The sequence below is a fragment of the Carcharhinus amblyrhynchos genome, chromosome 2 (genome assembly GCF_965287045.1).
Source record: "Carcharhinus amblyrhynchos chromosome 2, sCarAmb.v2.hapA, whole genome shotgun sequence".
NCBI classification, from domain to species: Eukaryota; Metazoa; Chordata; class Chondrichthyes; order Carcharhiniformes; family Carcharhinidae; genus Carcharhinus; species Carcharhinus amblyrhynchos.
Genome location: NC_137325.1, coordinates 77115659 through 77139016, shown reverse-complemented (window position 1 = coordinate 77139016; position 23358 = coordinate 77115659). Strand labels below are relative to the sequence as shown.

The 23358-nt window shown below is 39.7% G+C and overlaps 1 protein-coding gene across 1 annotated transcript in view; it reads left to right on the top strand.

Moving 5' to 3' along the window:
* Positions 1-23358, top strand: part of glcci1a (glucocorticoid induced 1a) — a 201980-nt gene that overhangs the window by 154504 nt on the left and 24118 nt on the right. Inside the window, exon 6 of the mRNA XM_080207613.1 lies at positions 11494-11704. Within this exon, the coding sequence (XP_080063739.1) occupies positions 11494-11704 (211 nt within the window). The remainder of the gene's footprint in view (positions 1-11493; positions 11705-23358) is intronic.

The following is a 23358-nucleotide window of genomic DNA, read 5'->3' as shown; positions in this document are numbered from 1 at the left end:
TGGAAATTTTGGCCATGCTGGAAGTATGTGCTGCAGTTGCTTTTACTGTCCCAACGTTGGTGAGAGGTCAGATCACAACCTCAAATCAAATTGCCTTCTAAAATTTGCTGTCAGTCTAGTCTCATAGATTAAACTTGAGTGAAGTCCCAAAGGCCAACTGTCACTTCAAATGATGGTCTTCAAGAGAGGAAAACATTGGTGGAAAACTTTAAATAATATGTCGAAAATATATTTCATCAGAACCATGTTAATTATTGCCGAAAAGAGCAGATTATACGTTGTGCTCATGGGATATTTAATACAGTTCTAAATTTAGCAATTTTTGAGGGGTAGGGGAAGATAAGATGACAAAAATGTAAAATTAAAAAAACTGTAGAAAAATCAAATGTGCAAAACATGCCTAAATTAAAGTGGACTGTCCCCTCTATTATTAGGATTCTGAACAAATATATGTCCTCCAGTTTGTTCTGATCATTTACTAAATCCCATCAGGAAAAGTGAAAAGATCATTGTGCAATGGGATGGCTTTGGAATTGCCTATAAACTATATCGAAACAAATATAAAGGTCACTTTTTCCATGTGCTCACTTGTGCTGTGTTTTCAATAACTTGGAGGGTGGATACTGTTGATATTAAGATATGTCACTCCTTGGACTTTGATAGTTGTGATCGAATTTGAATACCAAAATGCCCAACGTAATTGAGCTTTTTAAATGTCAAAGATTGTGATCCATTAAAAGGAGCCTGCACTACTTAGTTGAATTTTCTAAGTGAATAGGATCAGAATGAACAAATTGCAAAATAAGTTTACATTCTAGTAATTGAGTGTGTGTCATGATCTGTTGAAAATATGGCAGGGCGGGAATTTGTACACCCCAATGACTCCAACCCTCTGCCACTACCATCTCCACTGGTAGCATTTTCTCTGGGACAAGGGTCCTAATTTTACCTGCAGGTCAGGCCATTTTCTTTGGGACAAGGGTCCTAGTTTTATATGTAGGACTTGCCTAAAGCAAATGTCTCTCTCCTCATCGCTCCCTGCTGAGAGGAAATGTGAATTGGTTTATCTGTAGCAATGAAAGGATGTTGCTGTTTAAAAACCAGATGCATGGAAAATTGTAAAATCAGTGAGTGTGAGAGCAAAGAAGATTACAGATGGCAGTAGAGGAATGAGAGCATCAGAGCGCTAAAATTATCAAAGGATTTAGTGGAGTTAACAAGTTAGGGCAAAGAGAAATCCCAGGTATTATAGAGGGAGGTGACATATGTGCAGCTTTGGTGGCAAAGACAGGCATAACATGGTTGGGGTCTACAGCTGTCTTGTACACTGTAGGAAAGCTCCATATGTGACTGCTTTAGTCTGTGGACCCTAGAGTGAGTATTTGCTGGTTGTTTTGTTGCCCGTATACATGTTGCCAAACTCTGCAGCTTTCATCCATGTTTCTGCCATTCCTCTACTTCAAAGCACAGAAACAGTAGAATTCCAAAAGTTCACTTCCCAAGTGAGGTGAAGCACTTGGAAGAGCCAAGTAGAAACAAAAGGACTGATGGGGAGTAAACCACAGCTTTGCCTTCGTTCACATGGGTAGCTGCAGTGACAGTGAGAATGAAAGGAGGAGAGGTTTACTTTGGAAGAAACTTTCCTGTTTGTACAACCTCTGCATCACTAAAAATAAATCAGGATAATCCAAGTAGGCCATACATACTCTGTCTCTGGCAAGGAAACCGTATCAAATATGAATCAACTGAAGTTCCTTGACCAATTTTAGACATGCTTGCACACACTGTACTTTAGGAGTTAAGTAATGTGAGAAAAAATAGTAACTTCCAGTAGCTTACCCTTGAGACCGACTGACTGTCATGTTGTTTACTGTCTTTGGAGAAAATTCTGCTCATGAAAGAATCTATATCAGGAGAGTAGCATATTTTTTTCCCAATTGTGCATCTAGCTTCCAAGCAACAGCAGATCCCAGGTGAAATAGGTCATTGGGTACACGACTAATTTAGTCAAAGCAAGCACTTCGTTAAAATACATTTTATTTTAGTTTATCTGTTTGCGAATGACTTTGGGCTGCAAATCCTTCCACAATAGGTCTTTATCCAAGAACATTTCTGCCACCAAGAATAAGACAGGTTTTGCCAGACAGTTCTTAAAGAAAATTGGGCCATGAAGCTCTTGTCACTTAAACCCTGATGTCCTTTAGGAAACTGGCTGCCTTTACCCAGTTTGACCTATACGTGACTCCTGTAACATCAACATAGTTGACTTCTCACTGCCCTTCTCGAGCAAACTAACAAGCCATTTGGTTACTGCTATCACCTCCAAACAATTGGGAATTGGCAATAAAAGCATCAAGAGAATTTTAAAAAATCGTTCCTGGAAAGAAGGAATACTTTATATACAACAGGATGTTTCATCTACATTGTATAAAAATGGAATTTAAAGCGGACTCCAAATATGGAAGCATCAGTTTCCATGCTGGAATGAAATACATTCCATTCATAGTGCATGATTGATTTTCATCTCCTTTACTTTAGATATCTGACTTGTTACAGCCGGTGGATTTGAAGTTAAATCAGTCATTTGGGTGTCCTATTGTGTTCAGTTTTGTCTAGTGAACAAAGACTCACCAAACAATTACCAAGCCCATTGACGCTTTCCCCTGCCTCCACCATCCTCCCCGTAGTGAAGTTCCCAGCGGTGGGATGGGTTTGAGACACAAAACGGTGGGACCGGAAGATCCTATCGGCCGATGGCATATTGCCTGATATGGAATGCAAAAGCTTACACCTCGAGGACTGCAGTGATTTAAGAAGTCAGCTCAGCATCATCATCTCAAGGGCAATAAATGCTGGGAAAAATTTTCCAGCCCTTCCTGCCAGTGGGATCCTCCGGTCCTGCCAAAGGCCGCTTGTCATTGGTGGAGTTTCCAGTGGTGGGATGGGTGTGAGACACAATGACGTAGACATTGGCGGGACCAGAAGATCCTGCTGCTCTGCTGTGAGGGTGGGGGTGGGTGGGTGGAAAATCCCATTTGCTTGTTTAGCTAGTGATGCCCACACCCCATAAATGAATTAAAAATGTTTGTCCTTGTGCTCATTAGAGTGACAGATGTGAATAATAGCAAAAGGAACACACTCAATTTTGCCATCAAGCCTCCAGTTTTAAGCACCCCTTGTTAACATAAAAACTAGGAGTAGGCCATCTAGCCCCTTGTACCTATTCCATCATTCAAAAAGATCATGGTTGATCTTTCCGTGGACTCAGCAACACTTAACTGCCTGCTCACTATAACCCTTAACTCCTTTACTGTTCAACAATGTATCTATCCTTGCCTTAAAGGTAACCTCAACTGGATCATTGGGCAGGGAATTCCAGATTCTCAACCCTTCGGGTGAAGAAGTTCCTCCTGAACTCTGTCCTAAATCTGCTCCCCTTATTTTGAGGCCATGCTCCGTAGTTCTAGTTCCACCTGCCAATGGAAACAACCTCGCTGCTTCTATCTTACCTATTCCCTTCTTAATCTTATGTTTCTGTAAAATTTCCCCTCATTCTTCTGAATTCCAATGAGTATAACCCCAGGCTACTCAGTCTCCCCTCAAACCAACACACTCAACTCCAGATCAACCTAGTGAATCTCCGCTATAACCCCTCCAGCGTCAGTATATCCTTTCTCAAGTAAGGAGACCAAAACTGTACATAGTACTCCAGGTGTGGCCTCATCAGCACCTTCTACAGCTGCAACATAATCTCACTTCTTAAACGCCATCCCCCTAGCAATGAAAGACAAAATTCCATTCGCCTTCTTAATTACCTGCTGCTCTTACAAACCAACTCCTTGTGATTCATGCACAAGAACATCCAAGTCCCTCTGCACCGCAGCATGCTACAATTTTGTAACATTTAAATAATAGCCCATTTTCCTGTTATTCCTACCAAAATGGATGACCTCACATTTACCAACATTGAAGTCCATCTGCCAGACTCTTGCCCACTCTCTTAAATTATCTGTATCCCTTTTGCAGACTTCAATATCCTCTGCACACTTTGCTCTGCCACTCATCTTAGTATCATCTGCGAATTTTTAAACACTACACTTGGTTCCCAACTCCAAATCATCTGTTTAAATCCTAAACAATTGCAGTCCCAACGTTGGTCCCTGAGGCACACCACTAGCCATTGATTGCTAACTAGACAAACACCCATTTACCCCCACTCTTTGTTTTCTGTTAACCTCTATCCATGCTAATACATCACATTAGGTATAACAAAGCTTATCATAAAATAAAGCTTTATCTGTTCTTCCCAACAATGTGGATCATAACCCAGCCTTACTGTGCCAATGTGGCATTTCCATTTCCTATGCAAGCCATCATGTGGCCTTTTGAGAAAGATTGTTCTTCAGTTCCAAGTTATGGTGTGGACTGTGTAGCAATGCTATTTTTTTCTCGCAATTCTGATAAACCTCAGTGTAATCATACAACAAAGGCTCACTAGACTAGTTCCTGGGTAAGGGGATTGTCCTATGAGGAGAGTATGAAGAGGCTCGTACCATATTGCCTAGATTGCCCTGGGGCCTGCTGCCTCTCAATGCCAGGAACCCAGGTTTGATTCCTGGCTTGGGTCACTGTCTGTGTGGAGTTTGCATGTTCTCCCTGTGTCTGCATGGGTTTCCTCCGCGTGCTCCCGTTTCCTCCCACAGTTCAAAGATGTGCAGGTTAGGTGGATTGGCCCTTAATGTTGGGGGACTAGCTAGGGTAAATGTATGCTGTTATAGGGAAAGGGCCTGGGTGAGATTATAGTTGGTGCAGACTCGATGGGCCAAATAGCCGCCTCCTGCACAGTAGGATTCTATGATTTTAAGAATGAGAGATGATGTAATTGAAACGTAAAATTCTTAAGGGGTTTAATAGGGCAGATGCTGCAAGAATGTTTTCCATGGTTAGGGAATCTAGGATATGAGGGGTTACAGATTCAGAATAAGGGGTTGGCCATTTACAACTAAATGTGGCAGAAATTTCTCACTCGTGAGTCTTTTAGAATTCTCTATCTGAGAACTATGGTGAGTAAATTCAAGGAAGATTGTGATAGATTTTTTGCATACATAGGGAATTAAGAAATATGGCAATAGTGTGGAAAGCTGAAATTGAGGTAGAAGATCAGCTGTGAACTTATTAAGTAGCAGAACACGCAAAAGCAGCCAGTTGGCCTATTACCCTTATCTCAGTTTTTATGTCCTTATATTGGCAGTCTGTTTAAAAGTTTGTTGGGTTTTGATCTATATATCTCTATGAAGACTGTTTCAAACTCTGTCTGTAACTTCTTTCTACAGGACTTAGTCTCTTTGCTTTTTGGGAGGAAAAGCTACATTATCCACCAGTTTGTGTTTATTTACTTCTTTTGAGGAGGTGGTTGTGGGTAGAGAGATATCAAGTTTTTTGGCACTACAACACTATCAGTGTTCAACATTTCTTCACTTATTAAGACCATGACTGTTAAAAGATTTGTTTTTGTAAGTTAGTATCTGCTAAGTTTAAAAATGTGTAGATTGTACCATTACAGATTCGTTTTTTTTAAAAAAGCACTCTTCCAAGTGATGTCACAATTTTCTCTCGGTGATTTGCTGTTTCACGCTCCTCATAAATATTGTGATTAAAGTGTTTTTAATGTATGATATTTCCAGGAAAATCCTGAGTAATTGCATTCCTCAAAGTATGGACTACATTTATAAAGCTTATTGTAGTATTAATTGTAACCTTAATTGTCTTGTTTTCTGTTGTAATTTCATGCAACCTTTTGATTTATACAATGATATTTTCATGTGAAATTGATGGACGATTACTGTTTCATCGATATGTATCTATTATGTGCTAGTGTTGTATAAGACGCTGGCCATGAAAATTAAAAGACCTGTGTTTTATGGCTGTCAGTTTACTTCAAATACAAAGCCGTTGTTTTGTGAACAACATTGCACCTTGTCTTGCCTCATTTGTCTGATTGTGTAGCTCCTGGTTTGCAAGTACTACAACCTCAAATAATCTTTCAACTTGTGAAGTGTGAATTGATTTATTGTGGCAATTTCCAAAACTGACTTCTGTACTGCAACTGGAATGTGAAATTGGAATTTGGTTTGTTGATCCAATAACCTTTTCAAACACTTACACTTACTGAAATGTTTTAATTATGACATACTGCTTTGGCTGATGTGTATTTAGGTGGCAGTTACACTAAAGGTTCTGGTCACAGATTGGTGTTCGTAATGTATATTACGCAGTGGCCAGAATGGATCTGCTCCTAACAAGCATTTTTTTTTTGTTCAAAAATATACTGCTTTATAAAATATACGAAAGCATTAGAAATCATTTCAAAATGGTCTTGAGTGCAGTGATATTCAAGTTGTTGCCAAAAATGTTTTATGCATGTGTATGCAATCAAACCTCGTTGCTGAGAAAGGAGCAATGGGTTTCTATAACATTAAAAATTTTCCATTATTGTTATTTAAAGAAGAGACTTCTGGGGAACCTGGACACATTTAAACTTTGAAATGGGCTGGAGTTATGCTGCTTTCTGTGTTTTCAAATGCTGAGATGGTTTTCTGAAAAGCAGGAACAAGGATGCAGTGTCCCAGTATCTGATTTTTGCCACTTATGCTGCCATTGCCTGGTCATTACATCTGAAACCTGTTCCTAGCAAAATGAAAGTAGCTTTTGTGAATTTTCTTCCTGCATGTGAATCATAGCTGCAGAATTTTGTATGGACAGCATCTTGAAAGAATATGCAGTCAAATGTGCTGAATTGAGCACTTCAGATCTTGAGAAGATCTGATTTCAAAAGTCACTTGAAAGCCGCCAAACTAATTTTGACCAGGAAACGTTGTGTTTGGCACCAATTTATTTCTGTTACGTGCCTCATCTGGCTGGTGGTGGAGGGGTAGGGAAGAAATTGAATGGCTGAATGTACATCAGCAACATGTGCAGTGGTACAAGTTGGATACCCCAAAGTTGTAGACCACTGCTTTAGTGAAAGATAAAGATTTTGCATACATATTAATGTTCACGCATTTTGGTAGATCAAACCAGGGCAGGACTTTGCTCTATAACTCTTCTCAACACCCTACCATTGACAAAGAGATTTAGGGGTACAGGTTCATAGTTCCTTGAAAGTGGAGTCACAGGTAGACAGAATGGTGAAGAGGGCACTTGGTATGCTTGGTTTCATTGGTCAGAACATTGAATACAGGAGTTGGGATGTCTTGTTGAAGTTGTTCAAAACGTTGGTGAGGCCACACTTGGAATACTGTGTATAGTTCAGGTCACTCTATTGTAGAAAGGATATCATCAAACGAGAAAGTGGGCAGAAAAGATTTACTAGGATGTTAGTGGGACTTGATGGTTTGAGTTAGAAGCAGAGGTTGGAAAGACTGGACTTTTTTCCCTGGAGCCTAGGAGACTTAGGGGTGATCTTTTAGAGGTCTACAAAATAATGAGGGGCATAGATCAGTTAGATATTCACCATCTTTTCCCAAAGATAGGGGAGTCTCAAACTAGAGGGTTTAGGTTTCAGGTGAGGGGAGAGATACAAAATGGCCCAGAGGGGTAATTTTTTTCAGAGTGGTGAGTGTCTGGAGCAAGCTGCCAGAGGTAGTAGTAGAGGTGGGTACAAATTTGTCCTTTAAAAAGCACTTGGACAGTTAGATGGGTAGGATGGGTATAGACGGATATGGGCCAAACGCAAGCAATTGGAGTAGCTTAGTGAAATGTGAGTGCACAGGACAGTGGTGGGCAAACAACTGGGGGAAACATGGACAGGTTGGGCTGAAGGGCATGTTTCCATGCTGTAAACCTCTATGACCCTATGACTCAAATAGTAGATGATATTCTATATTTCCCTTGATTATAAATTGATGGAGAAGAGATCCTGCAAGTTTTTCCTTTTGTATAAGTGTGTATGATAGGGTTGGTAAAGCTGAGATTAGACTAGCACCAGTAACATGTTTTCAATTGGTATGAAACATAATTGCAGCATCGCCCTGATGTCAAAGCGCAGCGTATCTGAGGACTGTAGAAAGTCATGAATAAATCTTTCAAGTTCCTGCCCAATTTTCTAATAACACTTGATAGGTTTATTCTCTCCTTTGTTGTAAATTGTGACTTGGAAACAAAACCCAGCCAGTTACACATAATCAGCTGGCTCTGAAGAAGTGTGACCTTCCTTTTCTCAAGGATTCTGAATAAGTGAAAGGGGACCTATCAACAATATAGTTTAGGGGGGCTATGCCAATTTCCCATTGGACTTCTCTTATTCCAATCATTCTCCCAATTCTGTCTGAGTAACCTCTGTGTAATCATCCACCAAGTTTATCAGGACACTTTTTTGATTTAAATATTAGTTATGCCCTTTCATATGCCTCCTCTAGACAGTATAGCTGAATTATTGGAGTGGATCCCCAGTGTTTTCCCATGGCCATGCAAATTTCCCAGTCAAGTAGCTGGATGAAGAATGCACAGGACAGTGCTGGGTAACCAACTGAGTAATTTGCAAAACATGAAATTTCCTGTGGGACTCTCAGGTCCCACAAAGTGTCAGAGGCTTGCTTGCCTGTTATCATGGGGCTGGTAAACTTTCACCTAAAAAAAAAAGTAGCTGCTGTCAGCAACTTGGTCTATTGTAAGCAAAAGAAACCAACAAATGGGAAGGGGTTTCTCCTGCAGTGTCTGTCTGATGTATACTACAGTGCCCTCAAAACTAAACATTATTTAAATCAGTTTATGGAGGAAACGTCACCTGGCCAATTACAGAACAGGGTTCTGCCTTTGCTTTAGTTCTGTCACTATCACAGACTAACATCTATATTGCGCCAACATTCATATATAGGTAGTGCTAGCTAAACCTGGCATGACCTACTGAGATGTTATCCTGTTGAAAATTTATAAATGGAAATAATCTAAAGGTAGATCTTGACAATTTCAAATGATTGGAACAATGGCCATTTCCTTTGGCAGCTTGTTCTGCTCTGGGATTGTCCTTGGGAAGAAAGATCGTGTCAGCAGTGTCTTGGAAACAAATAGTCTTTTGGTTTGTGTGGATGGCTACCTTGTGTTTTATCACTGCTGTAAAATACCAGGTACTTGTTTCTGTCAGTTCCCACCTGTCCATTCTATATTTTGTAGAACATGGTCAGTCTTTTTCCTTCCTTTGCTGCAATGATTTCCATTCCCATTTCAAATTCTGCAGATTCATGCAGTAAATTTTTAATACTCTTCAATCTTATTTATATCTCTGACTATATAAGGATCCTGCACACAACTTGTCTACTCCATGATAAGGTAAAAAAATGTTTGGTAAGCTACAATTTGAATCTTTTTGTTGCAATAAGATTCTTCCTCAAATCTAGAAACCCTGTTTGCTTTAGATACTATCTGCTGAATGTGGAATTCTCATTGAAGATTGTGAACCCCCAGGTATGATTTGTGTATCTGAGTGTCAGAGAATTTGAAGACAAACCTTTAAATTGCCTGTTGATGGATCCTTTTTGTCGGCAGTGCACGCAACATAGCATTTTTTGATATTGAATGCTATCTCCTGTTGGTCCTATCGGTTCTGCAATTCCAGATGATGATGATGCAGTGAATTGATAGGATCTTGAGTTTTTCCTGATGTGTAAACTATCCAGTAAACATCCTGTCTTTTTTTAGCTGGTTGGGAAAGTCCTTCATGTATAGCAAGTAAAGATCCCAGCATGCTTCCCTGGGGCACTCGAGAGGATTTCCCTGAGAGGTTGATTCCCTATCACACATCAGTCTTGGTCTTCTGTTGGTTAGGAAATACTGGGTCCAATTTAATAATGTTCCCGCGTTCCATAGTAGTGGAGCTCAGACAAATGCTTTTCATGAGGAACTTTGTTACAGACTTTCAAGAAGTCTAGTATTGCACGTGAGTAGCTTCATCTCTTTCAAGACTTGAAGCTAGGTCACCAACAGTATGTGAAAGCTGTGTTTTAATAGATGAAAACTGTATTTCAGTTGGGAGCAGGGAGAATGCAAGTCCTAAATTCTTCCTGGCATTAATCTTTCACGAGAAAAGTCTATGCTGTAGACTTTTATTGATAGTATTGTGATTTTTTTTTTAAACTTCTAACAGTATTTCTCCTTTTAAAGCTAGCCTCTGCTTTCTCAATTTTGATTAGTTTTAAATGAGTAAAGATGTTAAGCTTGTTCTAAGTAATTGCAGCATTAAAGTCAAATGACTCCAGCTTAATGGAGAATTGCTGAAAGGTAATCTGCCTGCATATCTGGACATCACTCATGTTTAGAATTATGAGTATGTACAGATATCTATCTACCTGCCATATCATATTTGACTAATCAAAATGGGTTTGATTGCATTTTCACTTCATTGATAAATGTGCTTTATATTAAAATAATAAACCACTTCTGCCCCCTGGGGCTGAGACTGGAAATTGCATTGCATATGACTGCTTCACTTTGGCTGCCTGTTGATACCATGTACCAACCACAGCATTGGAGGGAAGGATTTATAACTCGGTTGGCTTCAGCTAAGGGAGCTGCTTTTCAAGTACCAACTCATTTCCAGCGCACTTGAAATGAATGTCTGTAGGCTTTGATTGAAGCAGTCTGTTGAAATGGATCGCACCGCTACTGAGATGTTGTAATTTACACGCCTTAGTTCAAAGGGGGCTTGATGAAGTCTTAATATGTTCCTTGGTTTGTCTGGAAACCTTTGAATAAGGTAGAATGAAAAATTTGCACTAGTGCTTCTCCAGTGAGTATTGCAAGCAATGAGATGCCATAAGACCTAAAGGATAACACTTCCCCAAACTCAATGTCAAATGGGATTTACTGCATTATGAGTGACACTGATCTGCATTCTAAAATTGGGGTCGTTCCCTTTGAAGTTGTTGCATTACAGATCATGTTGAGTAGTGATCTTAGCAGTATAGAGTGCCATTTATCTTTTTAAAGGGGTTAAGCATTTCTGATTAATTGCATTTCTGGGACCTTTTGAAGGCTGATAAATTAATGTCTATGAATATAACTGTAGAATAAACGCACAAGTCTGTTGCTGTCCCTTTAACTCACCAGCAGAAATGCCTCAGTATTCGGAAAGAATTGTATCATATGAGGCATTTTGGTGAGTGTGTTTATTTGAAATCCCATCAGTTGCGTTCACATTGTGTGGTTTTCTGTGAAATAATCAAAAGAAACACTGTGTTTCAGTGCTCTGCTTTGGCCTTAATTTCGTACAAATACAGTTGAGGCTAGTGTTACATCTGTGAATTTTAGTTTGACAATAAATGTAACAGATTTTAAGTTGACACAGGTCTTTGGGAAGTTTGCTCCCTTTCAGACATGCACGTGTTGTGTGTGAGTTCTTGCACATGGAAGATTTATAATCTTGAGTTCTGTGGAAAGATTAGCATTAACCTTGCTGCTGCTGTTATTATAATGTAGCACTGTTCGTTTATGTTCTAGCCCCTGGAGATTCCTGATGGCCACCGAGCACCTTTCCCTTCCCACTACCGTAGCAGCAGTACTCGCAGTATTGACACACAGACACCCTCTGTCCAAGAGCGCAGTAGTAGCTGCAGCAGCCACTCACCATGTGTCTCCCCTTTCTACCCGAATGGATCTCAGGAGGGAAGCCCATGCTCAGCAGAAGACCTTCAGTATGACAGGGACAAAGGTGAGAGAATAGGCTTCAAAATTAGTCTCTGAATGCTGTTGATGATTTTACTTCTCATTGACGACCTGCACATGGTTACACCAGACTGTTGCCTACTTTGGTGTGGGCTTTACTACAAAATGTTACATGGGTTAATCTACCAGCCATTATTTAAATGTGTAGAGCTAATGATCCATGCAGTATGGAGTAAAAATAAATTACACAAAGATTGTTCTATCATTGCACATGGTCATTTGCCTATCAAACTAAACAATATCAGTCCTACACTCTCAGAAGTTTATTACTGCTGTAAAGAGGGCAATACCAAATCCTATTTTGCTATTAGAAAGTGTTGTAAACATCCCAAGATTTGAAGTTTCAGGTACCAGGCATTCAGGTTCTTGAAATGACCATGCTAATTCTGGAGTGGATTTCTAGCAAGAGGTGAGGGAGGAGAGAAGGGCATGGTTGCCAATTTTTCTCTTCAACTCTGGGAAAGTAATTGGGGGGAGTAGATCATGTAGAATGTGTATGGCCATTATCCCACTGAAATCTTTGGATGAGAGTACTATAATGGGCATTCTATTTCATGATGTTACCACTTACGAGGTGAAGAAACACTTCAGGATCCCCTCTACCTTATTGCTCTTGCTCTTTCATCGGCTTTCTATTACCACTGCTCAAAATTTAGACTTAATTCGAAATGTGTAAATACTTTCAAGTTCAAGTTGAAAGCAGTTGTAGCAACACCAGCTGTCATGGTGAGAACAGGAAATCAGCAGAGAGGAGGGTTAAATTGGTTATGAAGGCTCTGGACAAGTCCAGAAAGGGCAGCCCAGGCTGATGGTGTTTTGAGAAGGCTGGTAGTTCAGAATGGCTCCTTTTTAATGCGCCATTCTTTCTGGTGGGATTTGAAAGTCCAGAAATAGATTGAGAGTTGATAACTCCAGAATTCAAATGGTTCTACAATGTTTCTTCATGATCTGGAAAGTTAATCAAGTATAAAGGACTTTAAGAAATTGAGTTAACCTTACCTTGTTTCAATATGAACCTACTGGTAAATATGAAACAAATTATGTTTTTGTTACTATTTCCCACTATTTCTGACTGTTCACTATCATACCTTTTCTGCATCATTACTCAACCGCATCTAGCTCTGCTTCCTCCTTCATGGAACATTCAACATACTAAATCCTCAATACCTTCCAGAAACCCCTATTTTGATGTCAAACTTTGTCTTGTCTCAGTCCAATTAGGTTAGTTCAAATTCCCTGTTGTCAAAACTGTTAATGCTGCGAGCATTTCTAAACTGCCTGCAAACCAGCTAAATTGTGTAATTCATCAGTGGTATATAACCTGATCCCAGTGAGTTAACAGGCCCCACGTTATTTCTTAACTCAATCCAGACTATTTCTTTTTAATGGCTATTATTTTACCCTTGATTAATATCATTGCTCCTTTTTTTTCTTCTCATCTGAAAGTTTTAAAGCTGAACCATTTAATCAAGGCTGCAACATCAGGCCCAACCTTCACTCTAATTAATGCTATTCATTCCTGGATTATTATTTCTGATTCTTTGACATTAGCTCTTTTGTACTCCTCATTGCCCTTTTTCATTCTATTTTCTTTCACTTATCCTTTTGAGTATCTTCATAGATTCATGGACATTTACAGTAGAGAAGGAGACCATTGTGTCTGTTGTGTCCACGCTGGTCAACAAAGATCTACCTACACTAATTCAATTTTCGAGGGCTTTTCTCTGGAGGTTACGGCGGCACAAGTGAATATCTAAATAGTTCTCAAGTGTTTTGCGAGTTTCTGACTCAACTACCCTTTCAGGGAATGAATTCCAGACTTCCACCACCCTCTGTGAAAGAATTTTTCCTCTACTTCCCTCTTGGCCTTCTACCTCATACTGTAAATCTATGCCCTGAAGTTATTGACCCTTGGAAAAAGTGCATTTTTATGTACTGTATCTATGTCCTCAATCTTATATACCTCTTTAAGGTCTCTTCTCAACCCTTGCTGCTCCAAGGAAAACAACCCCAGCTTATTCAATCTTTTTGTAGCTCGAATCCTCCAGCCCAGAAAGCATCATGGTAACTCTCTTGCATCCTCTCCAGTGCAATCTCATCCTTTTTCTGATGTGGTGACCAGAACTGCAAGCAGCACTCCAGTTGTGGCCTAATCAACATTTCATACCAGCCTGACCTTCCTGCTCTTGTGTTCAGTGTCTTGGCTAATAAAGGTAAATATCCCATATGCCTCCTTAATCACCCTATCTACCTGCCCTGTCTTCAGGGGGCTGTAGATATGAACTTCAAGGTCCCTCTTATCTAAGTATTTTCCAGAATCCTACCATTCACTGTGGAATCTTTTTTGTCTTGTTAGCCTTCCTAAATGTATTGCTCACTGTCCTGAGGTAAGATTCTGCAAAATGTGCCTAGACCATACTATTTTAGACTGCTTTTGTCCTTCACTGCCTTTATTCTGAACCATTTCCCCCTTTTGTATCCTTTTAAAAGAAACCCATTTCAGATATGTACAGGTTAAAGATGATGGAGAAACCATTTTTGCTTCATTTAACTCATCGTTCTGTAGACATGTATGATCCTCATCAAATATTTAGCTACCTCTTGAATGACTGAAGAATATTTGCCTGTTCTAATGAGAAAACTATATATTGTTTACAAAAGTGCTTCCTAACTGTTCTTCCTTTACCTTTCAATAGTTTGTACTTTAGTTCCTGTGTCTTGCAATCTTTTAAGTTGAAATAGCACTCTAGATAAATATTTTTTTTTCCATTTAGTATTTGGAAATCTGTTTTAGGCCATCTTGCATTCCCTCTGTATTAGAGCTTTCCTCAAACTTAATATTTTGGACTAGAGATGAACGCAGTTGTTCGAAGGTGTTTCCTTTGTGTCTTGGTGACCAGACTGGAACTAAGCTCTAGAATTCCCTGCCTCTCTATCTCATTTTCTCACTTTCCTCCTTTAATAAACTCCATAAAACCTATCAGCGGTTAGCAATGTTGCCTCACAGCTCCAGGAACCCGGGTTTGCTTCCTGGCTTGGGTCATTCTCTGTCTGTGTGGAATCTGCACATTCTACATGGGTTTTCGTTGGGTGCTCTGGTTTCCTCCCGCAGTTTGAAAGATGTGCTAGTTAGGTGCATTGGCCATGCTAAATTCTCCCTTAGTGTACCCGAACAGGCACTGGAATTTGGTGACTAGGGGACTGTCACAGTAACTTCATTGTAGTGTTAATGTAAGCCTACTTGTGACACTATTTGACCAAGCTTTTTGCCATCTGCTTTAATATCACCATATGTGGCTCAGTGTCATATTGTGTATAATAATGCTCCAGTGAATTGCCTTGATGCATTTTATTGCAATAATAGTGCAAAGTAAGTAAATAGTTGTGCTCAAGGTGTATGATCAGAGCTGTGTACAACTAAACCATGGTGACTCAGACTGTGTTGATGCCTCCTCGACCAATATGATAAGGCTCTGTTGCAGCCATTTTCTTACCCAACCTCATGTTAATTAAACTATTCAATCCCTTCAAATTGTGTTGCAGCCTTGCATATGGAAATTATTGAAGGTTTTCTAGCCTTCCAAATTTATGGGAGCCATATAATTTTACAAAGCAGAAGGAAATCAATTTGACTAACATGCTTGGGTCTGCTTCTTGCTCGAGTAATTTAAAACTAATCTCATTGCTCTTTTCTCTTCTTATAGAGATTAATCTTCCTTTTCTGCAAATGTTGATCTATTTTTCATCTAAAATGTATGGTGGCTACTGGCTGAGGTATGCCCTGTGATTAAATGTTCCATTCTTAACTCACAACATAAATATATTTCTTCTGACCTTCTTTCCTCATTCTTAGTTTTAAATTGATGGTCCCTAGGCACTGACTCCTCAACAGCCTTGTCCTATTCACGCTATCAAATTTTTTCAGAATATTCCAATAAATCTCCTATTAACCTTTTTTCTGCTCTAGTGGAAATGCTCCCAGTCTTTCATCCCTCTCCACTGCTATAGTTTCTTTCACTGGCATCACCCCAGTGAATTTGTACTGAATGGTGTCTACGGTTACTTTTTCCAGAATGTGAGATCCAAATCAGCTGTCATTACCCTAATTGTAACCCAACCATGACTATTTGCTGGTGTACACTTGGCCCTAATTTATAAGATGCAAAATGTTGGTTTATTTTTTGGAGACTTAAGTAGTTTCATTGAGATTTTCAGCGTTTTTTTGCCACTGTTTCTCCACTCCTTGTATTGAGTGCTCATTTTCTACTTTTTCCTTTCAAACCTTTTGCAGCTAGGCTGCTATGACATTTTATTGATCACCTGCAAATCTACATACTCAACATTACGTTATCATATTTTAGAAAAAAAACCTTCAGCGAAAATGCCTATCAAATTTGTCAAACTTGAATTGCCTTTAACAAATCCACGATGGCTCTGTTCGACTATCCTTTACTCCGTTTGGCCAGTCATGATGACAGACTAACTGATCTATAGTTACCTGGCTTGACCTCCCTGTCACCATGAATAGTGATGTTACGTTGGCTATTTTGCAATCCCTGACATTTTTCATTTATTCTTCCATGGGATGTGTGACATTAGCTAGGCCAGCATTTTTTGCCCATCCCTAACTGTTCTTCAGAAGATGATGGTGAATTACCATGTGATGTAGGTACACAGTGCTATTAGGGAGGGGTGGGGAGTTCCAGGATTTTGATCCAGCAACCTTATATATCCACAGAGAATTAAAAAAGTTAAATTTAAACATATTCTTAATTTCTAGTTATGCTTGAGGCTTGCACTTTTCTTTGAATCTTATTATTTCATTTGTTTTTATTTGTCTTGTCATCTTCCCCCCCCCCCTTCTCTATTTAAGCTGTTAACTGCTTGTTAAGATGTATCTTCGCAAAAGTCAGTTGCTTAGCTATATTCTCTGCATAACCATTTGCTGAGCTTTTCATCCTGTTTTTCCAATTCACATATTATTAATGGAGATTATATTCCCTCCATCTTCATTGCAGTGAAACCTTGAGCCTTAATGTTCAGGCCTTTGTTTACCCTTGTGTGTTCATTTCCTTGCAGAGCTACTGAAAACAGTGTGTTTAGAATGGATCCCAGAAAGATCCATAGCTCAGTTATTCAGACATCCATGTACCTTTAGTGATATCATTAAGAATCTGCTACCACAGCTTCCTGTTCAAATACACCACTGTTCTCACAAAATGGGGAGTTTTCAATTCTGCTTGCTAATGTTCATCTGTAGTGGAGTGGGAGTTCTGATGAGATGCTGCTTCTGGGATTGGCCCAAAGTTTAGACAGTTTAGGTATGAAAATCTCAGCCAAGAGGCTGATTGATCAAATTTAAATTATTGCAATTTAACCTCATTTCAGAATATAACAGAACAGTATTTCCTCTGTTATTTGAATTTCCTGTTTTCCTAAAATGGTTGTCCATCATTGCAGCTCAACTGCAAATGTGTTTGTATTTACATAAATGAGTTGTTGAAGTATATTCCTCCATCTATGATAGTTCATTTCAAAAAAAAGCAGGATATATCATCTACCACAGAACCTGGTTCCAATCCTCCTTCCTTCATGTTGGTTTACAGTCTTCACTTTATTTATCCCAAAGAACAGGGTCGATCACAGTTGAACACAAGTCTGTTTTTGATCTAATACAAGCAACTGCTTTTAAGATTTGTGCAATTGTATCATCTTTGCCAGCAGTATTGAAGAGAGTATGAAAATGTCATTCTATCTATTATTATCACATGTTGTTTTATAACAAGGAAAAGTTGTGGTAACTTGACCAAAAAAGTACAGTTCAAGAATGCAAGTACAAAAGTTAGAAGTTTGAGTAAAGGTAGAAATTAGAAAAGGCTTTTTCGTTCCTCCCAGAACAAACCGTGTATTTGAACCAGAGTCAACCAGCACATTTAGATTAATATGTAAACCGAAATAAAAACAGAAAATGCTGGAAATACACAGCAGGCCAAAATCTGATAAAGGGCATTGATCTGTTTCTTGCTACAGATGCTGCCTGACCTGAGTATTTCCAGCATTTTCTGTTTTTGATTCAGATTTCTGGTATCTACAATATTTGGAATCATAGAATCATAGAACCCTACAGTGCAGAAAGAGGCCCATTGAGTCTACACCAACCACAGTCCCACCCAGACCCTACCCCCCTTTCCTTACATATTTTACCTGCTAATCCCTCTAACCTAAGCATCCTAGTACACTAAGGGACAATTTTTAGCATGACCAATCAACCTAACCCGCACATCTTTGGGTGTTCTGGTTTCCTCCCACAGCCCAGAGAAAACCCACGTAGACATGAGAATGCGCAAACTCCACTCAGACAGTGACAGTGATTTTTGCTGTTGAATTGATGTAAATATAACTTTGAGGATTACAGATTTGTGAAAAATACTGCTGGGATTTCTTTAAGGTGAGAGGGGAAAGATACAAAAGCGTCCAGAGGGGCAGTTTTTTCTCAGAGGTTGGTATCTGGAACAAGCTGCCAGAGGTAGTAGTTGAGGTGGATATAATTTTATCTTTTGTTAAAGCATTTAGATAGTTACATGGGTATGATGGATATAGAGGGATATGGGCCAATTGCGGGCAATTGGGATTAGCTTAGGGGCTTTATTTAAAAAAAAAAGGGGCACTATGGACAAGTTGGGCCAAAGGGCCTGTTTCCATGCTGTAAACCTCTACGACTCTAGTCATAGCTAGTAGGGAAATAAGTTGACTGTGCCTTTTAAATAAAGCTAGGGCAATAATGAAGGATGCAAGAACTCTGATAAGAGCAGCTCTGTGGACCAAGAGTTCTCCTCTCACTCCTGCCTTCCTTGTACAGTTTCATCTTTTTGAGAGATTTCTGTTTCTGGCAGTCTTTTCACACTGGATCAGCCCTGGCAGCTTGAGTCTCTCCTATCCAGGAAGCTATTTGTCCTCCTTTTCCCAAGGCATCTGGAGCTATGTATAGGATGCAGCTCTTTATTTGTTGATTCAAAAGCATCATCTATCTCAATAGTTGCTGATGATGCAGGAAAGTATTATAAGGATAAGTAGTTTAACATTTGAAATTTCATGGACATCAGTCCATGGAGCTTGATTTGAGCCATTGGGGAACAACCCCATATTTTTTCTGAATTTCTTTGCGTCTCCAGGTGATAGCATTATTGGTGGGTGCAAAGTTACCCCATTAACATTAATGGAGCAAGCTTGGTAGTTGCATTGGTCTGTTTTTTCATGTCAACATATGACACATCCACCTGTCAATTACATGGAGCAAGTCAAGCCGGTATAAATGACTTCCATGACATTGGAATAAAAATAATATTGTAGTGCGCATTTTGTCTGTAAAGAGATGCAACAAGTATTACAATATGTCTAGGAATTAGCATCAGAAATGTCTTATGGGATGTGCCTCTGTAGCAAACTTGGCCTTCTGACATTGAAGTGCAATCTCATCCAGTGAGGTGGATAGGATGCTTTTTAATTTTTTTTAAAAAAATCTCTTAATACCAATTTCCTTTTCTACTCCTGCATGCAATATTAATTCACAGTTAATGGTTATGTAAGTAATTTTTCCTCTCATTTGTTAACTTCTACATCAAATTGCAAACTGCAGGTTTTGATTACATGCCAGTATACTTCTGATTAAATTAGTTGCCTAAAATGGATTGATAGAATAGGAAAATTTTGTTATCTACAGCAAAATGATTTCCTGACTGATGCACTGTAGATCAGCTAGAGTTAGCCAGTATTTTGGCAAATGTGATGAATCAAACAAACAACAATGTAATTCAGTATAAGCCTGGTTACACGGAATTACAGTGGGAATAGTGACTTGAATAAGAAGACAAGCTTGAACATTTGTAAGTTTTGACTGACTCAATTTACAAACTGACTAAATGTTACAGGACTGTTTCAAAAATGAAAAAAATAACAAAATTGCAGCACTGTTTCAAACAGGTGGCTACTTTGTAGTGAAAATTGGTTACTGTATATAAAATATGTTTCATATTCTCTATTACTTTTCATGATGCAACATTAGTGGCAAGGCATTATGTTGAATGCAGCACAAAATCAGCCAGCCTAATTTTGTTTCTTAAACAAATTGGGAAATTTTGGACAGGTACAGATTATTCAACAGATGAAGTTGTATTATAAGCGTTTGAAATTTAAGAAATAATTGGAGGAGAAAGGTCTGCTTATTTTTGTAAGTTCAGATTGTCTGTTTCTGGAAAACTAGCTGAAAAGAATTGTTTGTCACTCCTTTAATGAGTTGTTGCAGTCTCTAAGTCTTATGAAATGTTTCTTTTCTTTCTCTCTCCCAGGAATCTGACTACTAGAAAGTGCAAGAGATCAGTCCTGGCTGACTCACTCATCCTTTTCATTTGTTCCCATTCTTCTCCTTTTCCCCTCTCACCCCCTGCCATGCCCTTATGACAAGGCATTATTATAATCATGTTTTCTTCTCTATACTGTACTGTTTGCAAGTGCAGCAGAGCTCTTCAGTGTGATTCTCTGTGACTTTCTTACAATGTTATGACCTACAATTTGATATAAAAGTTACCCACTGGAAAATGTTGGTTGTTAACCAACATCTAAGCACTTTGTAGTTCAGTGTGTTGACAGTATCTAACACTGTGCCACCACACTGCTCATAAAACTGTTATGAACTAAAAATAGTAACAGGAAGGAAATTTTCAATGTGAAGTGCCAGATGAATTAATTTGATATAGTTTAGTCTATGTCAGAAAGTGTAAATAATTTCAATAGACATGAGCATTGAGTTTCTTTCTTGATTATTCCAATACTTCCCTAATCTGCCCTCACTTTCCACTCTCCATAAACTTGAGTTCACTCAACTTTGCTGCCCATATCCTAATTCACAACATTTCACCATTTCTGTGCTCGCTGACCTACAGTGTGTGTCCGAACATCATTTTATAGTACTCATTCTTGTGTTCAAATCTTTCTGAAGCCTCAACTCTCCCCAGCTTCGTAACCCTCCTCCAATCCTGCAAGAATCCTTTTCGTCCAATGCTGACCTCATGTCCATTGTTTACTACTTCATCCTGCCAATAAGATTCTGTACAAGTACAAATTGTTATTTGTATGACTGTTCCCAGATCAAAAGTAATGAAACGTCCAATCTGCTGAAACAATTAGCAGTCAACCTGTCCATAATGATTTTTTTTTAGAAGCACTGAATTCTCAATGCATTTCCTTAGGAATGCCAATTGGTGGGCTTTACTTACAAATTAATTTTCTTGAAGCATTAGTTTTAGAAATGGTTGGGCTAAAAAATTTGTCTGCCATGTTTTTCAGTCATGGAGTTCATGATTTAACAACCTATGTGCACCATTGGAAGAGGGCAACCCAAAACATTGGTACTCTGACCTAGCTACCATGAATTGTAGTGTCAGGCTGTGAGTGTTTCTGATTGCTGCTATCCTTGTGGCACTGCTGTTTGCCTCTGCTTTCAGCAGGGGCCAAGCAACACAGTAAATGTTGCAGCCAGTTGCCTTTCCTAAAGGTAGTATGCCCCCTTTTAAAGGAAACATTTTTGTATGGAGTAATATTGCTGGAACTTACAATATTGAAAATGAAACACCAGGGCAAAGAAAGAGGCTTCCAAAATCCAAGATGTATTCAGCACAGGAGGCATTAGTGGTGGAGTTGGGCAAGTGAAGGTGCCATGGTTGCTTGGGGTTCAGGATGTTTTGGAGGACCTTTCTCGTACAGAGTGGAACCAGATAGACAGGGATGTCAGTTCCCTGTATTTGGATTGGAGGACCACGCAGCAGTGCCACAAGAGGTCAAATGACCTTATGGGTGGCCAAGGTCAGTGAATGAATTTTAACACAATACTGCCCATCACAGCACCAACCTCCTCAGGCTGTTCAATGCACACATACCCCCTTGCATCACTCTCTGGCACTGCGGACTCACTCCAAACAGTCACACACTCCGCATCACCCTCGCAAACCTCCCAGTGTTGCCAGCCTCACAGACGCCTTTCACTGCCTTCACATATCACCAGCTATTTGTCTTATGGCAGAGCCACCAACCAAACACAGCAGCACATTATCGCTGACATTCTGTCTTCTCTCTTGCAGTACAAATTGGAACACAAGAGGGAGAAGAACATAACCAGCAGGTTAAAAGGACCTCTGCATCTCCTGGGCCCAACTCTCAGCATCATGAAGTGAGTTCCGATTGTGGTATTCGGCATCGCTGAGAACGTTGGAGATATTGACATTTTTCTTGCCTTGAGCCCCTTCTCAACTCCCAGCTTGCCCTCATCCTGATGGACATGCTGCAGATGATGTGACCACGGACCTCTTGCTTCCTGCTCATCTCCCCCTTTCCACACCAACCAACCTTCTGATCTCCCACATGCAGACAACCGGGAGCTGCCTCCTGCTCAAACACTACCCCACCCAGTGGGGAGAGAATGAGCAGCAGCACAGCATTAATGAGGAGACCCTGTCACTAGATATGACATTCACAGCCACCAGCTCAGATACTGGCATTGCACATTTCTTGGACATGTGTATTGAATCTGGGATCAACACGTGGCACAAGTAGGCTGCAGACAGCCCAGAGTGAAAGGTTAACTCATTTGCCAGCTCACAGGAGATGTGGTCACAATTGAATTAAACTGCAGAGGACTTTGATGGAGCAGCATGTAGGACAGCATTGATCTTCTTGCAGAGAAATGCTGGGTGGCTTGGTTGGCCTTCCAGAGAGCCTCTTGTGACTTTCAAGGAGCATGACGAAGTCTGGCTTCAAGTTGGTAAAGGGCATTACACAGAGCATGTGTAGCCCTTGTGTGGGTTGGTCACCTATTCCTCTGTCATAACTGGGGCTGAAGCAGTGCTCTCTGGTAAATCCAGGGATTCACAGTGCCTCCAATACACCAGAGACATTTTGCAAAAGCATAAGTTTCTAAAAATTACCTTCCTTCAATTTTGGTGCCTTACCTTCAGGCAGCAGTAGTACTGGGCCCATCTTGCAGTTTGGAACTTGCGTTTTTCAGAGTGACATGCAAAATCATTGCCTCCGGTGTGGTTTCAGCATTAGCAATCAAGCTGTCTGAAAACAGAATAATTCTTTCACAGCTCTTCAATACATTCTGGGGATACTGGCCTGGGACCTCTTCTCAAGTGAGTTTGCTGAGCAGACCCTCTGGAATCAGCTGGTGGTGCAGTGTGCTCCAATGAAATATGACTAAACCTCTGGATGTGAAATTTGTCCCTGTTGTGTTCCAGAATATGTTGATTTGGAAGAAGAAATGTGTGCTGTGGAACAATCACAGTTAGATTGATTTAACCTGTTTCTCTTTGTGTTTTCTCTGGATGCTAACTCCACTCCCCAACAAATATCAGCAAACATCTGATATTCACTGGTTTATGCAGCTTGACAACTCGCAGAATCTAGGAGTGGCTGCAAGACAGTACTCTGAGCAGACGGGTTACAGATAATACATTAATCAGTGCCTGTCATGAGACCATTCTGTTTGACTCTAATTTTCCTGCAACCTTTGATGCGATTGAAGCTCATGATAACGTGACTTGAGATAATTACACGTTAAAATTGGTGACAAACATATAAGATGCAGAA